We start from the raw sequence: 21,912 nt of genomic DNA, 5'->3' as shown, positions 1-21,912 counted from the left end.
AATAAGTCTTACAAGATGTTTATTGATTTTATTTTCTTAACCAATTTTTTGTTTAATTGTCATTATTGCTTTTCTTTTACTATTTCCTTGATTTCTGCTATGACCATTATTATTTCAGTCCCACTTACTTTGGGTCTTTGCTTCTCTTTTTCTAGTTTCTTAAAGAAGAAGCTTGAGACATTTCTGTTTTTATAATGTGGGCATTTACTCCAGTAAATTTCACTGTAAATTCTGCTGTAGCTACATCTCACGAACTTTGACTGGTGGTTGATGTCTCCTTTTGATTATTATTATTTCCTCAGTTTCCCTTTCAGCTTTTTCCTTTGACCCGTGTATGGGGTATTTTGGTCTGTTACTTAGTTTCCATGTTTGGGGATTTTTTTTTTAATCTTTCTATTATTGATTCCAGTTTCATTCCATAGTGGTCAGAGTACATACTTTGTATGACATGAGCCCTGTTATGTTTGAGACCGGCTTTATGGCCCAGAGCACTGCCTATCCTGGGACACGCTCCACGTGCACCTGTAGGCTGTGTGCCTTTCTGGTGTTGGCGAGTGTCTCATGAATGTCAGTAGGTCAGGGTGGTTGGTGGCATTGCTCAGGCCCTCTGGGGCCTTACTAGTTCTCAGACTACTTCTTATATCAGGTATGAAGAGCACGCTGTTTAAATCCCTGAATTTGTATTTTTTCCTCAGCCTCTGTTTTTGCTTCTTGTGTCTTGAACTTCTCTTGATAGGTGTGTGTGTGAACAGCCGGGCCTTGGAGACCTGGTCATGCCGGCTTGCCTGGTCCTGTCTCATTATTCTGTGTTGGTGGTTTTATTAGGTTGGTGCAAAAGTAATTGCAGTTTTTGCCATTGAAACTGCAATTACTTTTGCACCAACCTGATACTTTTTTACATTCTGTTTTATACAAAAGGATTTGTGTTTTGTCTAGCTGGTTTTTCCTTCATAAAGTGCACTTCTATATTCTCAAAATAATCTATGCTTACTGGACCTTGGATTTTAAAAATAATTTTTAAAGTTCTACAAACATTGTCCTAGTTATTTCATTTAAAACTGCTTTTGTGATTATAGTTTAGTTTAAAAAGAAATACGCAATCAAGCTTTTACGTTTTCCTGAGTAGTTATGTGTTAATTTCTCTGACCTTTTTTTTTTTTTTTTTGAGACAGAGTCTCACTCTGTCACCCAGGCTGGAGTGCAGTGGCACAATCTCGGCTCACTGCAACCTCTGCCTCCTGGGTTCAAGTGATTCTCCCGCCTCAGCCTCCCAAGTAGCTGGGATTACAGGCACACGCCACCATGCCCAGCTAATTGTTTGTATTTTTTTTTTTTTTTTTTTTTTTTTTTTTTTTAGTAGAGACAGGGTTTCACCGTGTTAGGATGGTCTCAATCTCCTGACCTCATGATCCACCCACCTCGGCCTCCCAAAGTGCTGGGATTACAGGCGTGAGCCACCGCACCCGGCCTTTCTCTGACCATTTTTGTATAGCCTGAGAAACCTTCAGAGTTCTTACTCTATTTGATTAAATTATTTTATATTACAGCCATCTAACAGGAATAATTCCTGTTGCAGAGATAAAGCGGAAGGTTATTATTCAGGAAAAAGGCTGGGCATGGTGGCTCACACCTGTAATCTCAGCACTTTGGGAGGCTGAGATGAGAGGATCACTTGAGGCCAAGAGTTTGAGACCAGCCTGGGCAACATAGTGAGATCTGCCTCTGTTTTTTTAAAAAATAGGAAAAATTGCCTTGCATTTAAAGCAAATGCTGTAAATTTTCTTTAATGTGGATTTTGAATAGGGAAGGCTTAAAAGGTATTTAGAAGTGTATTGTCTCCATAAATGTCATGAGTAGAAACTGTATACATCATTATGAATGTATACTGCCACCATTTTCCCAGGGGTTAAAAGCCAGGTAGACTATTGCCTATTAACCCAGTGTTCTCCTAACTGATGGGTCATTATTGTCGTTATTGCTTTTCTCATTTGTCATTATTGCATCATTTCTTTCTGTGCTCATTGTAATCTATAATGAGGAAATAGCAGATCTTTTGCTTGTTAACAGTGTTTTGTGTCTTTCTTAGGAGATTTCGTACCATGTTAATCATTATGGAAACACTACTTAAGAGAATATGGCTGAAATGCGTTTAGGTTTTTAAAAATATCTTTCTTACAGACTAATATTGTCTGTGGACCTTTCTACATTTGTTTGTTTGTTTTTGAAACAGCTTTGTCACCCAGGCTGGAGTGCAGTGGCGCGATAATCGGCTCACTGCAGCCTCCTCCTCCCGGGTTCAAGTGATTCTCATGCCTCAGCCTCTTGAGTAGCTGGGACTACAGGTGCGTGCCACCACGCCCAGCTAATTTTTTGTATTTTTAGTAGAGACGGGGTTTCACCATGTTGGCCAGGCTGATCTCGAACCCCTGGCCTCAGATGATCTGAGCCTCCTAAAGTGCTGAAATTACAGGCGTGAGCCACCCCACCTGGCCGCTTTCTACATTTTCTAAGTTCCTATCTCTGAGGACAAAGGGTCAGGAGCTTAGAAGACGTAGAAAGGTTCTGCAGACATGATCCTAGTTATGCCATTGTTTCCACCCTGTGTTTTGCAGGTCAGAGACGAGCAGCACCAGTGTTCCCTGGGGAACCTGAAGGTCCCCCTCAGCCAGCTGCTCACCAGTGAGGACATGACCGTGAGCCAGCGCTTCCAGCTCAGTAACTCAGGTCCAAACAGCACCATCAAGATGAAGATTGCCCTGCGGGTATCGTGTCATCCTGCAATGAACACCGTAGGAGATGGGGAGGCGGGTGCTGGCAGGGATACTCGTGGGCCCTGGGCATGAGGCTGGTGAAGAAAGCTCTGTGTCGGCTGCAGCTCTGGGCCGCAGGAGGGCGCCAGTGCAGGGAGGAGATGCTGTTGCTGGGTATCAGAGGGCTCCGGGGAGAAGGCAAAGCTGGGACTCAGCCATAGAACAGGCCACATTTCCAGGTTGCCTGAGCAGGCCCACGGCCACTCACAGTGCTTTCCTGTGAACCCAGCAACCTTACCGTTACCCTTTGGCCTGGAAAGTGTTACTGTCGGTATCAACAAGGTTTTCTCCTAAGTCTAACTTTTCAAAGGTTGTTCAGAAGAGAGAATTTAATAAAACTCCATGAGACAGTAGAACTTACAGGAACAAAATATTTTTTGTCCAAAATCACGATTCATTTGTAAATAGCTAAGGAAATATTGAAAGTAAAACTGGCAAACATATGGGGAAATGCTAAAACTCATGAATCAAAGAAATGCAAATTGAAATGAAGAGCCAGCTTTTTTAGAAAATTAAAACAAATGTCTTCTATTGAGGGGGCAATGGGAACAGCCTCTTTGCCCCCGGCAGAGACTGGGGGTGTCACACACCTCTCCAGAGGGAGCTGCGGCAACCCTGAGCCACTCATCTGAAGGCTCCTTGGCCTTTCTTCTAGAAACCTGACTTTCGTTTTGGTGATACAAAGTGTGGGGAGACCAGGAACATAAAGATGTTCACCGCAGCGTTATTTCCTAAAACCAGAAACAATCTTTAAGCCATCACAGTCACCCAGAGTGGAGCGACTTACAAGGTGTAGACTCTGCTCAAGCCAGCCCAGGGACCAGCTCGTGTGCTCACAACTGGGAGACCCCAGGCCCTGCGGGAACCCCCATTCCTGTGCTCACACAGCCAGGAGACCCCAGGCCCTGCGGGAACCCCTGTTCCTGCACTCATGCCAGATTGTTGGGGTGATCTTGCTGGATAGCAGGGGTTCTGGACTTTCTTCCTTCCTCTGGGGACGCCAGGTGGAAACCACCTATGTAGAATATGGGATTTGGTCTTGTGTCAAGGAAACATGACTCTGGGCTCTTCAAGTAAAAACAGTGTCCCACAATTGTGTAGAAATATGTGCAAACGGAGGAGACTAGAGGAATATGCAGAAGTGCTATGGGGGGCTCCTTGCCTGAAACGTGGCCTGGGGAGAATGGAGGAGTTTCTGCCCAGGTTGGGTGGCACCAGAGGGTCAGCTTCAGGGGGGTGGTCTGCCCTTCCACACCAGGCTTATCACTGCCACCGCCCTGTTGCTGCCACCAGAGCCTGAAGACGCAGGCATCAGTGATGCCCCAGCTACTTGGCAGGCTGAGGCGGGAGGATCTCTTAAGGCCAGGAGCTTGAGGTGTAGTGCACGATGGTCACCCCTGTGGAGAGCTACAGCACTCCGGACTGTGCAGCTTAGCAGGTCCCCATCTCTAGGGGAAAAAGTGGTGTTTGTATCACAGAAGTGATATTTTGGTTACTTAAACTTTCCTTTAAAAAAAAAAAAAAGTTTGAGCTAAGTTTTAAAGAAATTTTTGCAGGTAAAGACATCCCAAGCTGTTCCAGTATTAGGATGTTACCAGTGTCACCAAGTTTAATTTTTATATTTATGTCCACCTCTAGGTGCTCCATCTCGAAAAGCGAGAAAGGCCTCCAGACCACCAACACTCAGCTCAAGTCAAACGGCCCTCTGTGTCCAAAGAGGGGAGGAAAACATCCATCAAATCTCATATGTCTGGGTCTCCAGGCCCTGGCGGCAGCAACACAGCTCCATCCACACCAGTCATTGGGGGCAGTGATAAGCCTGGTATGGAAGAAAAGGCCCAGCCCCCTGAGGCCGGCCCTCAGGGGCTGCATGACCTGGGCAGAAGCTCCTCCAGCCTCCTGGCCTCCCCAGGCCACATCTCGGTCAAGGAACCCACCCCCAGCATCGCCTCGGACATCTCGCTGCCCATCGCCACCCAGGAGCTGCGGCAAAGGCTGAGGCAGCTGGAAAAGTAACTAAGTGCCACCATGTTGTTTCTCACCAGCAGAGCAAGCACCCCCCACCCCATGCTGGGGGAGAGTCGTTTAGCACAGCAGAGCATGAGGCCAACATGCTTTGGGGAGGGAGGCGTAATCTTAGGTTAACTGAAAGCACTTCAGGTCGTGTTGCTCTTTTGCTCACTGCGTCTTGGACTTTGGAAATAAAACCTGCCGTTTTCTAGGATTTAGTCATTTAAAGATTAGAACGTGATGGAGTAATAGGTTTCACAATAGGAAAGACAGGAGGCAGCGCCGGGACGCTGCTGTGTGCCTGGGCCTCCGCCAGGAAGACAGACACAGAGCTGGCCCGCGGGCCTCGCTGCAGCCGCTGGAGAAGCCCTGGCCTCCCCGTGGTGTGAGGACAGACCTGCTGTTTCGCGTATTCAGATCCCATCGCTGTTGCCCAGTCTCTTTTGTTTGTCTTCGGATGTCTGTGTTGGCTCCTTATTTAAGCCCCATGACTCATAGGTGTGTTAAGGGTTTCTTTAGATAAGGAGGAAAAAGTTGTCTGTAGTTATCACAAGCTTCAGATGTTAACCTTTTCCTCTTGGTGGAAGAAACAAAATTGACCTTTGAAATAGTTCTCCCTGTGTGGTGTTATAAGAGTTGTGTTGAGTGATAAGAAAACAGTGACAGAAACGGAGGCAAAGGTGGAAGCATGTTTGCTTCTGAGCCGTTAGAAAAAGCAGACTGTGGGGCTTGCACAGCCGCCCTCCTCTGAGCCACACTCACTTTTTTCTTTCATGCTTTCTCATGTCCACTATTTTGGAAAGAAGAAAACATTCCTTCTTCCTTGCTCCAGAAGGAAATAGAATTTTAAACAAGGAAACACTTTTTCTCAGGAGCTCAGTTTGGGAAGTAGAAATGATCTTAGGGGCCACGAACAAGACCAGTTGTCATTTTGGGAGTCTGTGTTCCATCGTTGAGCAGAGAGAAATGGAAGGAAGGGCACTGCAGTCTCATCAGATGGGAAGAGAGCACGTGGCTTGCATGAGGCTTTGAGACGGGACGCGTAAATTTGGGTAAGACAGGCTAGAAACTGCTTAACAAGGACCACAGGGCTGATGCTTGTAATAAGGACACTGTGTGGTTTTCACCTCGGGTGCTCAGTTGGTGAATCATAAGATCTGCACATTTAGAAGGGAGACTATTCCTTATAGGGTTGCAGTCTGCAGGCCGGCTAGCCTGACAGGCCTGGAAGCACCTCAGAGGAGGAAGGGGGGTAGGGCAGGAGCTTTGTATGGAGCACGCCTCCTCCGAAGGTTCCAGGAGGAGCTGTGAATGCCGCAGAGTGCCCAGCCTCTCTAGAACAGCCAGCAGTGTCTGTGGTCAGGGTCTGCCATCAGGAGGAAGTTCTGAAATCAGCCTCTCGTCAGTCAGAGCTGCAGTTAGCGCCGGTGGAGCAGGGGTCAGTGAGTCAGCATCTGGGTCAGGACAAGCTGGGATTGCTTTAACACTGCTGCTCTCAAGTCCAGTGCTTGTTTAGCTGCTGGAGAAAGAAACACCTGGTGGCAGGTAGAACCCAGTTTATTCTGCAAGTGTTGGGTGTGAGGCTTACCCTTGCCTGGCATGGCCCCAGGTCTTCGTAGCTTGGTATCTTACTGCCACAAGGAGTCTGTTCCTTCAGTCTTACGATCTCTGCTGCAGCATTAATGCCGGTCAGTTGCATCTGAACTGCGAAGGGAGGGGTATAAATAACCTCCCGTCCTGTTGTGGCCAGGAACTCAGTGTTTAAGGTTTCTCTGGGGTCCCCTGGGTCCACTCACGTGGGAGTGGGGTGGGGGCTTAGGATTTTATTTTTAGTTCTCAGGGCCCTAACTAAAAAATTGTCAGTTGGCTGGATGCGATGGCTCACACCTGTAATCCCAGAACTTTGAGAGGCCAAGGCAGGTGGATCACCTGAGCAGGAATTTGAGACCAGCCTGGCGAACATGGTGAAACCCTGCCTCTACTAAAAATACAAAAAATTAGCTGGGCGTGGTGGCGGGCGCCTGTAATCCCAGCTACTCGGGAGGCTGAGGCAGGAGAATAGCTTGAACCCAGGAGGTGGAGGTTACAGTGAGTTGAGATTGCGCCATTGCACTCCAGCCTAGGCACTCCAGCCTAGGCAACAAGAGTGAAACTCTGTCTCAAAAAAAAAAAAAAAAAAAGAAAGAAAAAATGTCAGTTTTGAATAATTAATTTATATTGAGCCCTCAAGTAAAATATTCATCTGTTTGACTTGTACCCAGAAGTTTCAAATTATGTTTAGGTTCATGGGTAATTTGACTTATTTTTGTCTAAATGAATGGAAATTATCTTATGTGTACAGTGGACCAAGGAATCACAGCGTTCTCCAGTCTCAGGCAAGCTGGTGACTTTCTGCTCTTTTCCCACAGCGGGACGACCCTGGGACAGTCTCCACTGGGGCAGATCCAGCTGACCATCCGGCACAGCTCGCAGAGAAACAAGCTTATCGTGGTCGTGCATGCCTGCAGGTGGGGGCCGGGGTCGCCACGCGCCCCCTGCTGTGCTGCTGAGTGTGGGTGCTGGAGAGGATGATGTAGGCACCCGCCTCTAGGATTTCCCAACGTCCATTTATGTTTCATTTAGAAAGGACAAAGCAATTAAACCTCTAGAGACGCTGCTCGTAAAGGGTGGCACCACTTCATATGTCACATGACAACGTTTTGGTCACCGAAGTACAACGGTCCCCTAAGATCATACCATATTTTTACTGTACCTTTTATGTGTTTAAATACACAAATATGGCTTGGCCTGGTGGCTCACGCCTGTAATCCCAGCACTTTGGGAGGCTGAGGTGGGCGGATCACCTGAGGTCTGGAGTTCGAGACCAGCCTGACCAAAGTGGAGAAACCCTGTCTCTACTAAAAATACAAAATTAGCCAGGCGTGGTGGTGCATGCCTGTAATCCCAGCTACTAGGGAGGCTGATGAAGGAGAATCACTTGAACCTAGGAGGCAGAGGTTGCTGTGAGCCAAGATCATGCCATTGCACTCCAGCCTGGGCAGCAAGCGAAACTCTGTCTCAAAAAGAAAAAACAAATACACAAATATGTCACAATTGCCTACAGTATTCAGCACAGTAGCATACTGTACAAATGTGTAGCCTAGAGCAGGAGGAATGTGTGTGTGTGTGTGTGTGGTTTTTTTTTTTTGGAGACAGATTTTGTCCCCCAGGCTGGGGTGCAGTGGCACGATCTCGTCTTACTGCAACTTCCACTTCCTGGATTCAAGCAATTCTCCCTGCCTCAGCCACCCGAGTAGGTGGGATTACAGGCGTGCACTACCTCATCCGACTAACTTGTATTTTTAGTAGACGCTGGGTTTCACCATGTTGGCCAGGCCTCCTGAGTAGCTGGGACTATAGGTGGAAGCCACCAGGCCTGGCTAATTTTTAATTTTTTTGTGGAGACTCTGGTCTCTAATTCCTGGCCTCCCAAAGCACTGGGATTATAGACAATGAGCCACATGACTGGCCTAATCAGGAAAAATTTATTTTAACTTGTTCGTTATATTAATAAGTATAAAGTCAGGTGACTGTTGCTTTAATTGCATTTGGTTAATGATACTGTGGGCTTACGAACTATTTTCCTTTTATGCAATTTTCTCTGTCCCATTAGTGGTTTCAAATACGATATAAAAATTTGGTGCTTATAGGCCGGGCGCGGTGGCTCACGCTTGTAATCCCAGCACTTTGGGAGGCCGAGGCGGGCGGATCACGAGGTCAGGAGATCGAGACCACAGTGAAACCCCGTCTCTACTAAAAATACAAAAAATTAGCCGGGCGTGGTGGCGGGCGCCTGTAGTCCCAGCTACTCGGAGAGGCTGAGGCAGGAGAATGGCGTGAACCCGGGAGGCGGAGATTGCAGTGAGCCGAGATCGCGCCATCGCACTCCAGCCTGGGTGACAGAGCGAGACTCCGTCTCAAAAAAAAAAAAAAAAAAAAAAAAATTTGGTGCTTATAAATAGCTGTTGGAAACATAGGAAAATAAAATGAGCACCGTTTAGAAAGATGATAAAACCGTAGAGTTCAATACATCACTCTCAAGAAGTTTGTATATTCTTTTTTTTTTTTTTTTTTTTTATTATACTTTAGGGTTTTAGGGTACATGTGCACAATGTGCAGGTTTGTTACATATGTATCCATGTGCCATGTTAATTTCCTGCACCCATTAACTCGTCATTTAGCATTAGGTGTATCTCCTAATGCTGTCCCTCCCCCCTCCCGAAGTTTGTATATTCTTGCCACTAAGATAATGACTGTGGGAATACTGTTGTAGAGGAGTCTAGCAAAACAATCCCTACTAGACCTTGTGGTCAGTCAGAAGCGAAGACTGTGGGGGCCCGTGCAGCTGGGCACTTGACCGCGTTTGCTGCAAAGGAGCAGCCCCCGTCTGGGGGGTGGGCACTGGAGTGGACGCCAGCAGCCCAGGCAGGTCTGTGGGTGTCTCCTGGGAGACTGGCTTCCTTGACTGTGAGAGAGAAAATCGCAGAAGCATTATGGAAAGACAACCGTCACTGTGTTACAAGCAGAGACCAAGGACTTAGAACGTCCTCCAAACTCTGGGCTTGAGAAATGAAGGCCGAAGTCGCTGCTGAGAAAGCCACTAAGAAAGGGGTCCGGGAGATGCCACCAGGCAGCCGTCAGGAAAAGCAAAAGCACCTCACGCATTCTGTTCCTTGTTGCTTCTCGGTTTTTAGATAAACATGAAATCAAAGCTTGATAAAGCACATCTGAATGTGCTGCTAATTCTCTTTTTCTCGATCCTAATACCTCGTCTTCTCTGGTTTGTGTTGTAAGAAACCTCATTGCCTTCTCTGAAGACGGCTCTGACCCCTACGTCCGCATGTATTTATTACCAGACAAGAGGCGGTCAGGAAGGAGGAAAACACACGTGTCAAAGAAAACATTAAATCCAGTGTTTGATCAAAGGTATAGTATTTTATCCAGCTGAGGATAGACTGCGTGGTTGAAGTGACGGATTAAGAAGGCCCTAAATGGTGCCTTTGAATGGCCAAAGCACATAAATCAGCTGTTGAGAAGTTCAGTCAGAAACCAAATTTTAGCAAACATACTTCTCAAAACAAATAAGCGTTTTGACCTTCATGTAAAAGCTCTAAATGTAGTAAATTCAAGTTATAACCCTGCGGACACAGAGACTAGTGATTAAATAAAGATCAGGTTATTGATGGCCCTGAAGAACTCATTTTTGGGGATTACATCTGTTGACATTTTGGGGGTTATATCTGTTGACACTTAACCATGTTATCAATTAAAACTGAGAATTTAAGGATACATATATTTTTAATTTTATTTTAAAATAACAGTAAGCCCCTAACATCTTAAAGTATGACATATTGGAAAAACAACTGTATTTCCAAAAATAAAAAACATAATAATGAAAAGAATGATATTATGCTCATCTCTTTAGTGGTCTGGCTCGAGAGAGGCTGGAGTCTGCTTCTGTGGTCAGGGTGATTTGGTGACCTCCTAAGAGGGTCTCAGAGACACCCCCAGGGCTCATTGGCCCCCACTTAAAGAGCTGCCAATCTGTACCATTTTGGTATCTTACGTAACGGTCCCCTGGTGCTTCAAAACCCACCCGTGTTTTGGGAGATGATAATAATACAGTTGTATGGTGTCGCTATCTGCTAATTCGGTTTACATTTCATCTTTAAACATCCTCCTCATTCATTGTACTTTCATACAAGTAGCTTTATGTAAAACACACGTCAGAAACTGGCAGGCATACATCAACCCCTGATGAGGTTGTGCAGAGTGCTCCTACCCATCCGAGGCATTCAAACATCTGGAGACTCCACATGCCCATCTGGGTTTCCAGCACTGTGGCCTGGGGCAGGCAGCCTGAGCCCCGAGGAGAGGCGCCCTGCAGGCGCTTTAGTGCAGCATCTGGCTGAGCATCAGGAGTGCTTTGGAGGCCTTCTCCCTCCTGCAAAACTGCAAGCACATACTTTTTTTATGGGAGATGGTGGGAATAGGGCCTGAAGACTCAACAAGAGTGAATGGAAAGCCTGAGTGAGTGGGCTGCTCTGGAATTGCTGTTTTGTCAACATTATCCCATGTTTTAACCCCCAGGAAGAGTCAGACATGTTCAGAGACGCTCCATACCCACCCATGAGTGAGCCAGGGACCTTGGGACCCAGACATCTGTGGGATGCCAGAGCCTTCTCTTATGTGTGGGAAACGAAAAAAATGTTGGTTTTCGAGTCTTCCTGAAATGCCAGATTAAAACATTAGGTAGAAGAACTCAGTTTTATAATAAAAAACGAACATGACATTTGGAATGATCTCATGAACAGAAATGCCATTTTTAGTTATAAGAAAATACAGCAGAATGATGGATAAAGTTAAGTAAGGCTCTCGTTTCCTGTTTCAGCTTTGATTTCAGTGTTTCGTTGCCAGAGGTGCAGAGGAGAACGCTGGACGTTGCGGTGAAGAACAGCGGCGGCTTCCTATCCAAAGACAAAGGGCTCCTTGGCAAAGTAAGTGCCAAATGAATCCTCGATCAGTTCCTGCACTTTGTAAAATTTAAGTCTTCAAATTTTTGTTCAAGTATCACATTGAAGGAAAATAATCTCTTTACAATCCATCTCCTCAACTGGCGGCTCTGCTCTTTTTCCAAAATTCATTGGCTTTATTTATCTGAATTTCTTCTAGTCTTTGTCCATATTCACATTTAACTTTGGCACGTGGGTGTATGTTATTTAAGAATGAAAGTAGGGTTCAGTTGGGGAGGAGGAGATTTTAGTCACAGGCATCATTTCGTCAGCTGTGCTGCCATGGAGGGCACGTGGGCCAACACTCTTGTGAGTCGTCTCTGCTGATATTCCGTCATAGCTGAATTTTAAGACTGCTGGTTGCATGAAGGAGTTCTTAGATGTACTCAGCGATATAGCAGCTTACAGGTACTCACAGGGGTAGAAAAGATTGAAAAAAATAAAAGCCTTCAAAAAAGGGAGAGTCCATATTCCTAGATGAAGACAGAAGATTAGAGAGATGAGAAGAAGTGGTAAAAGATCTAAAAGACATTGCCTTAGCCTGCTTTATACATTTGTTTATTTATTTAGAGACAGGGTCTCTAGAAGCACAGGCTGAAGTCCAGTGGTGTGATCATGGCTCACTGCAGCTTCGAATGCCTGGGCTCGAGCAATCCCTGTCTCAGCCTCCTGAGTTGCTGGGACCAAGGCGCGTGTCAGCATGCACAGATAAATTTGTTTTATTTTTCATAGAGACAAGGTTTCACTACCTTGCCCAGGCTGGTCACAAACTCTTGGGCTTAAGCGATCCTCCCATCTTGGCCTCCCAAAGTGCTGGGATTATAGGCGGGAGCCAGTGCCCCCAGCCCAGCCTACTTTAACTGCTTTTTTAAAAACCCACAGGTATTGGTTGCTCTGGCATCTGAAGAACTTGCCAAAGGCTGGACCCAGTGGTGAGTGTCCCTGCTGCAGACAGAGAACCCCAGTGTGTAGCTAAAAACACTTTCCCCGCCCGGTGGGTAGTGTCCCCCACAGACAGTGGCGGGACCCGGCACGTTATCTCATAGGCTTTTCCTACTTGGTCCTGTATCCGTCACCACCTTCCTGTCACTGTCTTTCTCAGGTATGACCTCACGGAAGACGGGACGAGGCCTCAGGCGATGACATAGCCGCACTAGGCAGGAGGGGTCCTCTTCAGCGTAGCTCCTCCACCTCTACCCGGAACACACCCTCTCACAGACGTACCAATGTTATTTTTATAATTTCATGGATTTAGTTATACATACCTTAATAGTTTTATAAAATTGTTGACATTTTAGGCAAATTTGGCCAATATTATCATTAAATTTTCTGTGTTGGATTTCCTCTAGGATTTCGCCAGTTCCTACAACGTGCAATAGGGTGGCGGGGTAGCTCTTGTGTCTGTGGACTCTGCTCAGCTGTGTCCGTAGGAGCCGGATGTGTCTGTGCTTTATTATGGCCTTGTTTATATATCACTGAGGTATACTATGCCATGTAAATAGACTCTATTTTTTATAATCTTTACATGCTGGTTTAAATTCAGAAGGAAATAGATCAAGGAAATATATATATTTTCTTCTAAAACTTATTAAATTCTTGTGACAAATAATTTTCATCTTTGCAGCAAAAAGTTCTCAGTGACCTATTTTGTGGTGTTTTTTTTTTGAAAAGAAAAGCTGAAAGATTATTAAATGTTAGTATGTTTCTGTCCATTATGAAAGATGAAATAAAGTATTCAAAATATTAACATTTTCATAAATATAAGGATGTATTATTGAGAAGTAAGTTGAAGGGCTTATAAGGAAAAATGTTTTATAACTGAGTAATATAAGATATTAAGAGAATTGTCATGGTTCATAAATCACATTGTACTAATCTGAAATTTCTTACATAAAAATGAAATGTCATGTTTATTTTAATTGCTGTTGTAACTTACTCATGAAACAGTATACAGACACCTTGTACTTAAACTATAAGAACAGACTTTCAATGTTAGCAATTAAGCTGTTGTCAAATAATCAGTCATGAGCTTTGTTAATTTTCAATGTTTTCCCAGCCTATAAAAAAAGGAAGGTACACGTTATCCTCTTAAAGGCTGTGAGGTAGAGTGGGATGAGTAGACAGGATGTTGCATTAAAAATTGGAAGCTTGATCTCATTATTGTCAGGAACACCCAGCGTGACCTCACACATAGGATGTGGGACCTTTGAGCCGATGAGCACTGGCCACCACCAGGGTTGGGGGCGCCACAGCTGCGAGCCCGGCCCCTGCTGTTCTCAGCAGCCACTTCCCAGGCTGCCTCACTTTATGCCATGACTAACCTTAATATTGGGATATTGTTATGCAATTTTTATTCTGTTTAGACTATTAAAAGCAGGTTTCTGTACTTAAGAGTTCCCCAGGCCTCCTGTGAGGTGAGGCTCTGTTGCAGTGTCATAGGCTCTGCGTGTCTATAAAGAAAGAATGCACATATGTGGACAATTAAGTGTATATTATAAGCTATGTGCCGAAAATGGCTTCCATAGCCATGAGAACATCTTAAAACTATGTATAAATATATTAAGGAAAGTATAGCTTTGTAATTTAAATTGGAGCTCTTAGCTTGTTTCATGGAACTACACAACTTGTGGGTAACTCACGTGACCAAACAAACCAAAGTGCCTGTGACGGGGCAGGTGGCTGTCTCCCCACCCTCCATTCTAGCAGATTCTTACTTTGTTTGAATTTATAAACGAGGCTGGTGGCTGTCTACCCACCCTCCCTTCTAGCAGATTTTGATTTTGTTTCAATTTATAAACGAGGCCGGTGGCTGTCTACCCACCCTCAGTTCTAGCAGATTCTTATTTTGTTTCAATTTATAAACAAGGCCAGTGGCAGGCCGGGCACGGTGGCTCACGCTTGTAATCCCAGCACTTTGGGAGGCCGAGGCAGGCGGATCACGAGGTCAGGAGATGGAGACCACGGCGAAACCCCGTCTCTACTAAAAATACAAAAAAATTAGCCGGGCATGGTGGCGGGCGCCTGTAGTCCCAGCTACTCGGAGAGGCTGAGGCAGGAGAATGGCGTGAACCCGGGAGGCGGAGCTTGCAGTGAGCTGAGATTGCGCCACTACACTCCAGCCTGGGTCAAAAAAAAAAAAACAAAAAAACAAGGCCAATGGCTGTCTACCCACCCTCCCTTCTAGCAGATTTTTATTTTGTTTGAATTTATAAACGAGGCGAGTGGCTGTCTACCCACCCTCCCTTCTAGCAGATTTTGATTTTGTTTCAATTTATAATTTACACTTTGAACCGTGGGTTTACTTATAATGGAGTCTGTAGCTTCACAGCATATTTCATGTAATCATAAAGACCAGTATATTCTCTCCTGCTGAATGACATGTGACTGTAAAGCCTCTTTATAAACTGTTTCCAGTGTTAGTATAGAGGATTATTTGGGAAGTGTATCAATACCTTTATAGACACATATGAACGTGTATGCACACAAAACATTTAACTATGGTATTTATGGAAGAGAGGTAACATTAAATCTAGTTGCTTTCCCATAGTATTAGATTTGTTGAGGGTTTTTTAAAAATCAGATCTGTTCAAAGTCTTCTGTCATAATCTATAAAGAAGCAGCACTCATGGAAATTGTAGCATGCCAGTAATTTTTACCAACATCCCATACATCTGAGTTCTGCAGTCCAGTGTGTAATCCGCTCCATGTGTATTTTGCTTAATGGAATGCTTTATTTAAGCACTTAGGCAGAATAGACACAATTAAAGGTACAAAGCCCAGAGGAAGCGGTTGAGCAGCACCGTGCCTGCCCTGAGGCAGTGGAGTCGGTAGCGCTGTCTCCAGGGCCTTGAGTGGCCTCTAGTAGCCGTCTCCATTCTCTTTAAAAAAAAAAAAGGGGGTGATTCTGAGGCACTGAAGTACCTCCCAGATGTGGAGGAGTGAAGCCATCACGGCCACACTCAGCACTTCAGGATCCCAGCGATGTCAGACACTCTTGAGTTCTCAAAACGTTTATTTTCGGTTTTAAATAATCAGTTTATCTAAGAAAAGGGAATTTTAACTTTTCTACCTTGAGCAAAGCCAATGAAGGGAAAATTAATTAACTTAGTAAATTTGAAGTGCAGCTCTGTTAGCCCGTACATGTGGGTTCTTAACCTGATCCTGTGCCTTAAAGTAGGGAGGTGTTTCCAAGTTCAGATTAAAATAGAAGCAGCTGGCCGGGTGCGGTGGCTCATGCCTGTAATCCCAGCACTTTGGGAGGCCGAGGCGGGTGGATCACCTGAGGTCAGGAGTTCAAGACCAGCCTGGCCAACATGGAGAAACCCCGTCTTTACTAAAAATACAAAAATTAGCCGGGCGTGGTGGTGGAGCGCACGCCTGTAGTCCCAGCTACTATTCCAGGGGCTGAGGCAGGAGAATCGCTTGAACCCAGGAGGCGGAGGTTGCAGTGAGCCAAGATTGCGCCACTGCACTCCAGCCTGGTCGACAGAGTGAGACTCCGTCTCAAACAACAAATAAAATAGAAGCAGCCTTGTAACTGTATTTACCATGATAATATATTCTGCACAGTAAGAATTCCTTTTACAGACATTCTTTATCAAGAGGTCAGCCCTTCTTGTTCAGGCACCTAAGCCAAATGCAGGCCTGTGTGTAGCTGCGTGTTTTTTCTGTGGTTGCTGCATCTATTCCACCTCCAGCCGGACCCCCCACTGCAAATAGAGAACAACGGTGGGGGGTGGGGGTTAAAAAGTAGAGAATGTCCTTTCTGTTCAACTAATTTCACATGACTGCATGTATTTATTCAATAAAACTTTTATGTTAGCTCACTCGTGATTTGTTTTTCTCTGTCTTTTGAAGGGAGGTGTTCAGTGTGCAGTCAGGTAATTTGAAAGGAGACGTCGTGCACTGTTTCATTTGCTGTCTGCACTCGCGTTTTCCCAGCAGCTACGTCAGAGCAGCTGACATCCTTCCTGTTGTTCCCAGTTCAGTTTGACTCTCCTCTGCCCAGCACATTACACTCTGCATGTCGAAAACAGCTCTTCTAAAGGAAAATCGCGTAGAAAAAATAGACTTTAAATGTGTTTTTAACTAGGGCGCTGAGAAGTGCAGTGGGGACTGCCGAGACACCTGAACGTTGGAACACACTGAGGGTGATACTGGAGTATCCCTTCCTGTTCCGTTCGTTACTAGTGGTGGGGATCGACTTGAGTGGAGCCTTGCGCTTTTCCTGGCAGCCGCTCGGCATTTCACACCGGGCACTTCCTTTCCCCTTGATTCTCGGCATTTCACACCGGGCACTTCCTTTCCCCTTGATTCTCGGCATTTCACACCGGGCACTTCCTTTCTCCTTGATTCTGGGCATTTCACACCGGGCACTTCCTTTCTCCTTGACTGTGGGCCATCCTTCTTGGCCTCTGTAGCGCCTTCCTCTGTATTTTCCTTGCACATTATTGGCCATTTCCCAACACTGTCTTCGCCTCCAACCAGACTCAATATTGCCGTAACGTGGGTTTTGGTTCTGATCACTTTTTATGTGGTGCTCTTAATACCATCAATGCTCTGGTTTCCAGATGTATGTCACTGAGTTCAGGACCAGTTCGGACACCTCACGGCACACCCTTTGTCCATCTGTCTGTCCATCATCTGTCTTGGTGCTGCAGCTGAGACCTGGACAGCACCAGCCACCTCCCACTGCCTCAGCCCATGTGCAGACACCAAGCCCTTGAGCTCTAACTGGAGAGTGTATCCACCTCAACTCTGTTCCCTCGGTCCAAGCCAGCGTCCCTCTCCATTTCTCCATCTTCCTCCCCTGCCTGCCCCATTTTCCATACCACAGTCAGGGGAATCTTTCACACACAAATCACTCCCACTCAGCCGTGTTCCACTGCTCAAGACCAAGAGCATTTCCTGGCTTCCACGGCTGAGTGTTTCTCCTTCCCTGGGACCCTCACCCCCCGTACCTCAGTCAACGCCTCTGAGTTCCACGGACGGCCGCTACACATTCCCACTTAACACCCCCAGGCATGCTCCTCCCCGCAAGCACCTCCACACCTGCTCTGAACCCCCAACACTTCCACACTGCTCCCCCCAGCACATGCACACTTGCTCCTCACCCCAGCACCTCCACGCTTGCTCCTCCCCCCAGCACCTCCACGCTTGCTCCTCCCCCCAGCACCTCCACGCTTGCTCCTCCCCCCCTAGCACATCCACACCTGCTCCTCCCCCACCCACCTCCACACTTGCTCCTGTCCCCTCCCCAGCACCTCCACGCAGGCTCTTACCATGACTGGCCCAGCTCACATCCACTCCCCGTCACTTCTCAGTTGAAAGTTGATCTCGGTGTCCTGTGAGTTTTCTTAGCATCGTGTGTGTTTCTTTTTTTTTCTTTTTCTTTTTTTTTTTTTGAGACAGGTTCTTGCTCTGTTGCCCAGGCTGGAGTGCAGTAGGGGGATCAAGGGATCCCCCAACCTCAGCCTCCCAAAGTATTGGGATTACAGGCCTAAATCACCATCCCAGCCTGTGTTACTTTGATTCACCAAATTTAATGTAATTACAATTTAGTTTTATTTAAAATTTTCCTACATGGACTGTAAACTTTCAAGGACAGAGATTATGTGAGTTTTATTTAAATCTTTACCTGATCGCCTATCACTGTTCTGGGCACATGGTAAACCAAATATCTGTTGAATAAATGTATAAAGTTTGGCAGACGGCTCACACCTGTAATCCCAGCACTTTGGGAGGCCAAGGCAGGTGGTTCACTTGAGCTCAGGAGTTCAAGAGCAGCCTGGGCAACATGGCAAAACACTGTCTCTACCAAAAACACAAAAATTAGCCAGGCGTGGTGGCGCATGCCTATGGTCCCAGCTACTCGGGAGGCTGAGCGGAAGGATCACTGGAGCCAGGAAGTCGAGCATGCAGTGAGCCATGATTGCGCTGCCGCACTCCAGGCTGGGTGAGACAGCAAGACCCTGTCTCAAGAAATAAATACGTTTGGCAGACCAAAATATAATTCATCTCTTCTAACAAATTTCCATTAAAAAAAAAGATACATACCTACTAACAGTTTTTAATACTGCTGATCATGATGGATACTATCGAGAGAAACGGCCAAGGGCGTCCTCATCTGAGAAACAGTTGAGACATGAAAGTTGGAAACACCCAGGAAGTCTGCCTTTAACTACTGTTACTCCCAACCTCCTGGGCAATATAATAAAAAGAAAAACGATTATCCGTACATTTTTACAAAGAGATAGTCATTTTCAGATACCAGATTGTCTACGTGGAAATCCCAATAGTAACACTGCAAAGAAGGCCAGGCACGGCGGCTCACACCTGTAAGCCCAGCGCTTCGGGAGGCTGAAGCAGGAGGATCAGTGGAGCCCAGGAGTTTGAAACCAGCCTGGGCAACAGAGTGAGACCTCATCTCTATAAAAATAAAAAAAAACTAGCTGGGCATGGTGGGTGCACACTTAGAGTTCCAGCTACTTGGGAGGCTGAGGTGGGAGGATCTCTTGAGCCCAGGAGGTTGGGAGGCTGCAGTGAGCTATGATTGTGCCACTGCACTTCAGCCTGGGTGACAGAGCAAGACCCTGTCTCTTAAAAAAAAATCTGGGCCGGCCGCAGTGGCTCACGCCTGTAATCCCAACACTTTGGGAGGCTGAGGCGGCTGGATCACGAGGTCAGGAGATCAAGACCATCCTGGCTAACATGATGAAACCCTGTCTCTACTAAAAATAAAAAAAATCAGCTGGGTGTGGTGGCACACGCCTGTAGTCCCAGCTACTCGGGAGGGTGAGACAGGAGAATCGCTTGAACCCGGGAGGTGGAGCTTGCAGTGAGCTGAGATCGCACCACTGCACTCCAGCTTGGGTGACTGAGCAAGACTCAGTCTCAAAAAAAAAAAAAAAAAAAAAATCTGGAGGCCGGGTGTGGTGGCTCACACCTGTAATCTTAGTACTTTGGGAGGCCAAGGCAGGTGGATCACCTAAGGTCAGGAGTTCAAAACCACCTTGGCCATCATGGTGAAACCCCATCTCCACTAAAAATACAAAAAATTAGCTGGGCATGGTGGTGCGCACCTGTAATCCCAGGTATTCAGAAGGCTGAGGCAGGAGAATCACTTGGACCGGGGGAGGCAGAGACTGCAGTGAGACAAGATCGTGCCACTGCACTCCAGCCTGGGCGACAGAGTGAGACTCCATCACAAAAAAAAAAAAAAAATCTGGAAAATATTTGGATGTACACATCTCTGTGTCATATATGGTAATGCCAATAGCTATTGGAAAATATGGAAAAAGTCATACAGCAGCAGCCTTAGAAGCAGAGATGACCAGCAGCCATGCTGCCTCTGGAGGGGAAAGAAAGAGCTTATTGCTCTTCACAAGTCCCATCCCCAGGGAATTGTCACTATTTGCGCTCTCAGGCTCCCAGGAAAACTCTATCTCCAGGTTTGTCATCCAGAAGAATTCGTGGCAGTTGTTTAACATTGCAGCTGCCTGAGGCAGTGGTAGCAGTTGGGACAAACAAGAGGCCACCCAAACACTTTGAAGGGAGAACCTAGGGGATGAGACTGTCCACAGAGGGCTTTGTAAAACTCCGGCATTGCTGGGGTGCTAGACACATGCACGTGCTGGGCTGTGCACATCCCCAGGAAAGACCTGCAAGAGTTCTCATTTCTGGCTGGCATGGAGGCTCTGAGCAAGCAGGAAGTGAAGGTTAAGAGAGAGTTGTGAGGTAACTGCCGGAAGGTTGAAGGCACCCAGCACATACACAGGGCCCCTTGGCAGCAGGTGGGAGACCAACTGGTTTGAAGTATTCAAAGAAGCCTTTCCAGTCCTTAGCTGGCACTTGAGCTAACCCAGCAGAGGCTTCAGAGGCAGCATGTGACAACACAGCTTCTAGAGATCCAAGTATGTTACTAAACACAAACAGCAGTGACGACCACCACCAACAACAAAGCCAGGAGTGGAAGAGGGATCTTGTCTACAGAGTTGCCACACTATATTATCTTTATTTATTTATTTTTTTAGATGAGTCTCGCACTGTTTTCAGGCTGGAGTGCAGTGGCATGATTTCGGCTCACCACAACCTCCGCCTCCTGGGTTAAGCAATTCTCCTGCCTCAGCCTCTGAGTAGCTGGGATTACAGGCACCCGCCACCATGCCCGGCTAATTTTTGTATTTTTAGTAGAGACAGGGTTTCACCATGTTGGCCAGGCTGGAGTATATTATCTTAAATGTCCAGATTCAATGAAAAAAGGATGAGGCATGCAAAGAAACAGCAGACTAAGGGCCACACACAGGAAAAAGGTAGTCAGATAAACTGCCCCAAAGGAAGTCCTGGTGCTGGACGTCACGTGAACGAAGACAAGACCCTGAATCAACTTTTAACGTGTTCACAGGAATAAGGGAATCATGTCAACCATTACAGGAAAGTATGAAAATGACGTCTCACCAAAACAGAGAAGATCAATATCGAGAAATTACGAAAACAGTAACTAGAAAGCCTGGGGTTTAAGTAAATAAGAGTAATGCGAAATTCACTAGGGGAGCTCACCCATGGATCTGAGCTGACAGAAGAAAGAATCAGCAAACTTGGAGATGGATCTGTCGAGATTATCCAGTCTGAGGAACAAAAAGAATAAAGAAAAATGAACCTGACATACGTGCAGTGGGAGTTCCAGGAGGGGAGCAGGGAGAGAAGCACCAGTAAAAACATTGAAGGAAATAATGGGCAAAAACTCCCGAATTTGGAAAGAGCCACACCCAGGCACATCATAGTTAAACTGTTTGAAAAGACGATGCAGCTAGAGAAAGACTCATCGCCTCCGCAGTACGAACTGCTGAGTTATCAGGAACCCTGGCGGCCAGAGCAGAGGGATGAGGGATTCAAAGTGCTCACACAGAGGCTGTCAGCCAAGAATCCTGTTGGCAACAGCTGTCTACAGTGAAGGAGAAATTAAGGCATTGTCAGATTTTTTTTTTAAAGAGAACTTGTTGTGAGCCAGCGTGCCCTGCAAGAAATACTAAGGATAAAGTCATTTTTTGTCTTCGCATACATGTCAGGCTCTAAACAGAAACACCTACGTTTCCATTTTGCAGGACCTCAAGTCTGGGAAACACCAAGGCCCAGTGGGGTAGAGCATGGCTCTGGAGTCAGACCCCCCAGGTTCAAGCCTCGCTTCCACCCCACGGGACCTGAAGCAAGTCAAGTAACTTCTCTGCCTCCATTTCCCCCTCTGCAAAGCAGGAATCGCTGCAGACCCTACCTCAAAGGCAGAACTGAGGATAAAGTGAGGTCATCCCTGGAAAGCACTTAGGACAGCACTGGCCTGTCGCATTGGACGATTGTCAGCCACCACGTCCACTCTCTGTCCTCAACTTCTATCAGAATGTGGCAACCTCCCCTCCTTGTCCACTAGGTTAGGACAACAACAGTGTTACACTTTCTCTTATACTCAAATCCTCAAAACATTAAGGCACAAACCTTCACCAACCTGTCAGAGGTGCCTTTCCCCTCTCCAACCCCAGCTTCCTTCC

General features: G+C 46.3%; 1 protein-coding gene across 4 annotated transcripts in view; it reads left to right on the top strand.

Moving 5' to 3' along the window:
- Nucleotides 1-16,197, top strand: part of ESYT2 (extended synaptotagmin 2) — a 101,136-nt gene extending 84,939 nt beyond the window's left edge. For 3 of the 4 annotated variants that reach the window (XM_055269699.2, XM_055269696.2, XM_055269697.2), the window contains 7 exons: nt 2,613-2,762; nt 4,449-4,822; nt 7,229-7,327; nt 9,654-9,785; nt 11,251-11,356; nt 12,254-12,303; nt 12,474-16,197. In XM_055269699.2, coding sequence (XP_055125674.2) covers nt 2,613-2,762; nt 4,449-4,822; nt 7,229-7,327; nt 9,654-9,785; nt 11,251-11,356; nt 12,254-12,303; nt 12,474-12,519 — 957 coding nt within the window. In that variant the 3' untranslated portion in view covers nt 12,520-16,197. Of the gene's footprint in view, nt 1-2,612; nt 2,763-4,448; nt 4,823-7,228; nt 7,328-9,653; nt 9,786-10,949; nt 11,213-11,250; nt 11,357-12,253; nt 12,304-12,473 lie in introns of those variants that run through there. The other variant, XM_055269698.2, reaches the window with a different exon arrangement.
- The last annotated feature ends 5,715 nt before the right edge of the window (nt 16,198-21,912 follow it).

The sequence above is a fragment of the Symphalangus syndactylus genome, chromosome 6, assembly GCF_028878055.3.
Source record: "Symphalangus syndactylus isolate Jambi chromosome 6, NHGRI_mSymSyn1-v2.1_pri, whole genome shotgun sequence".
Lineage (NCBI taxonomy): Eukaryota > Metazoa > Chordata > Mammalia > Primates > Hylobatidae > Symphalangus > Symphalangus syndactylus.
Note: the sequence above shows the minus strand (reverse complement) of the source record. Positions and strands in the feature narration are given on the sequence as shown.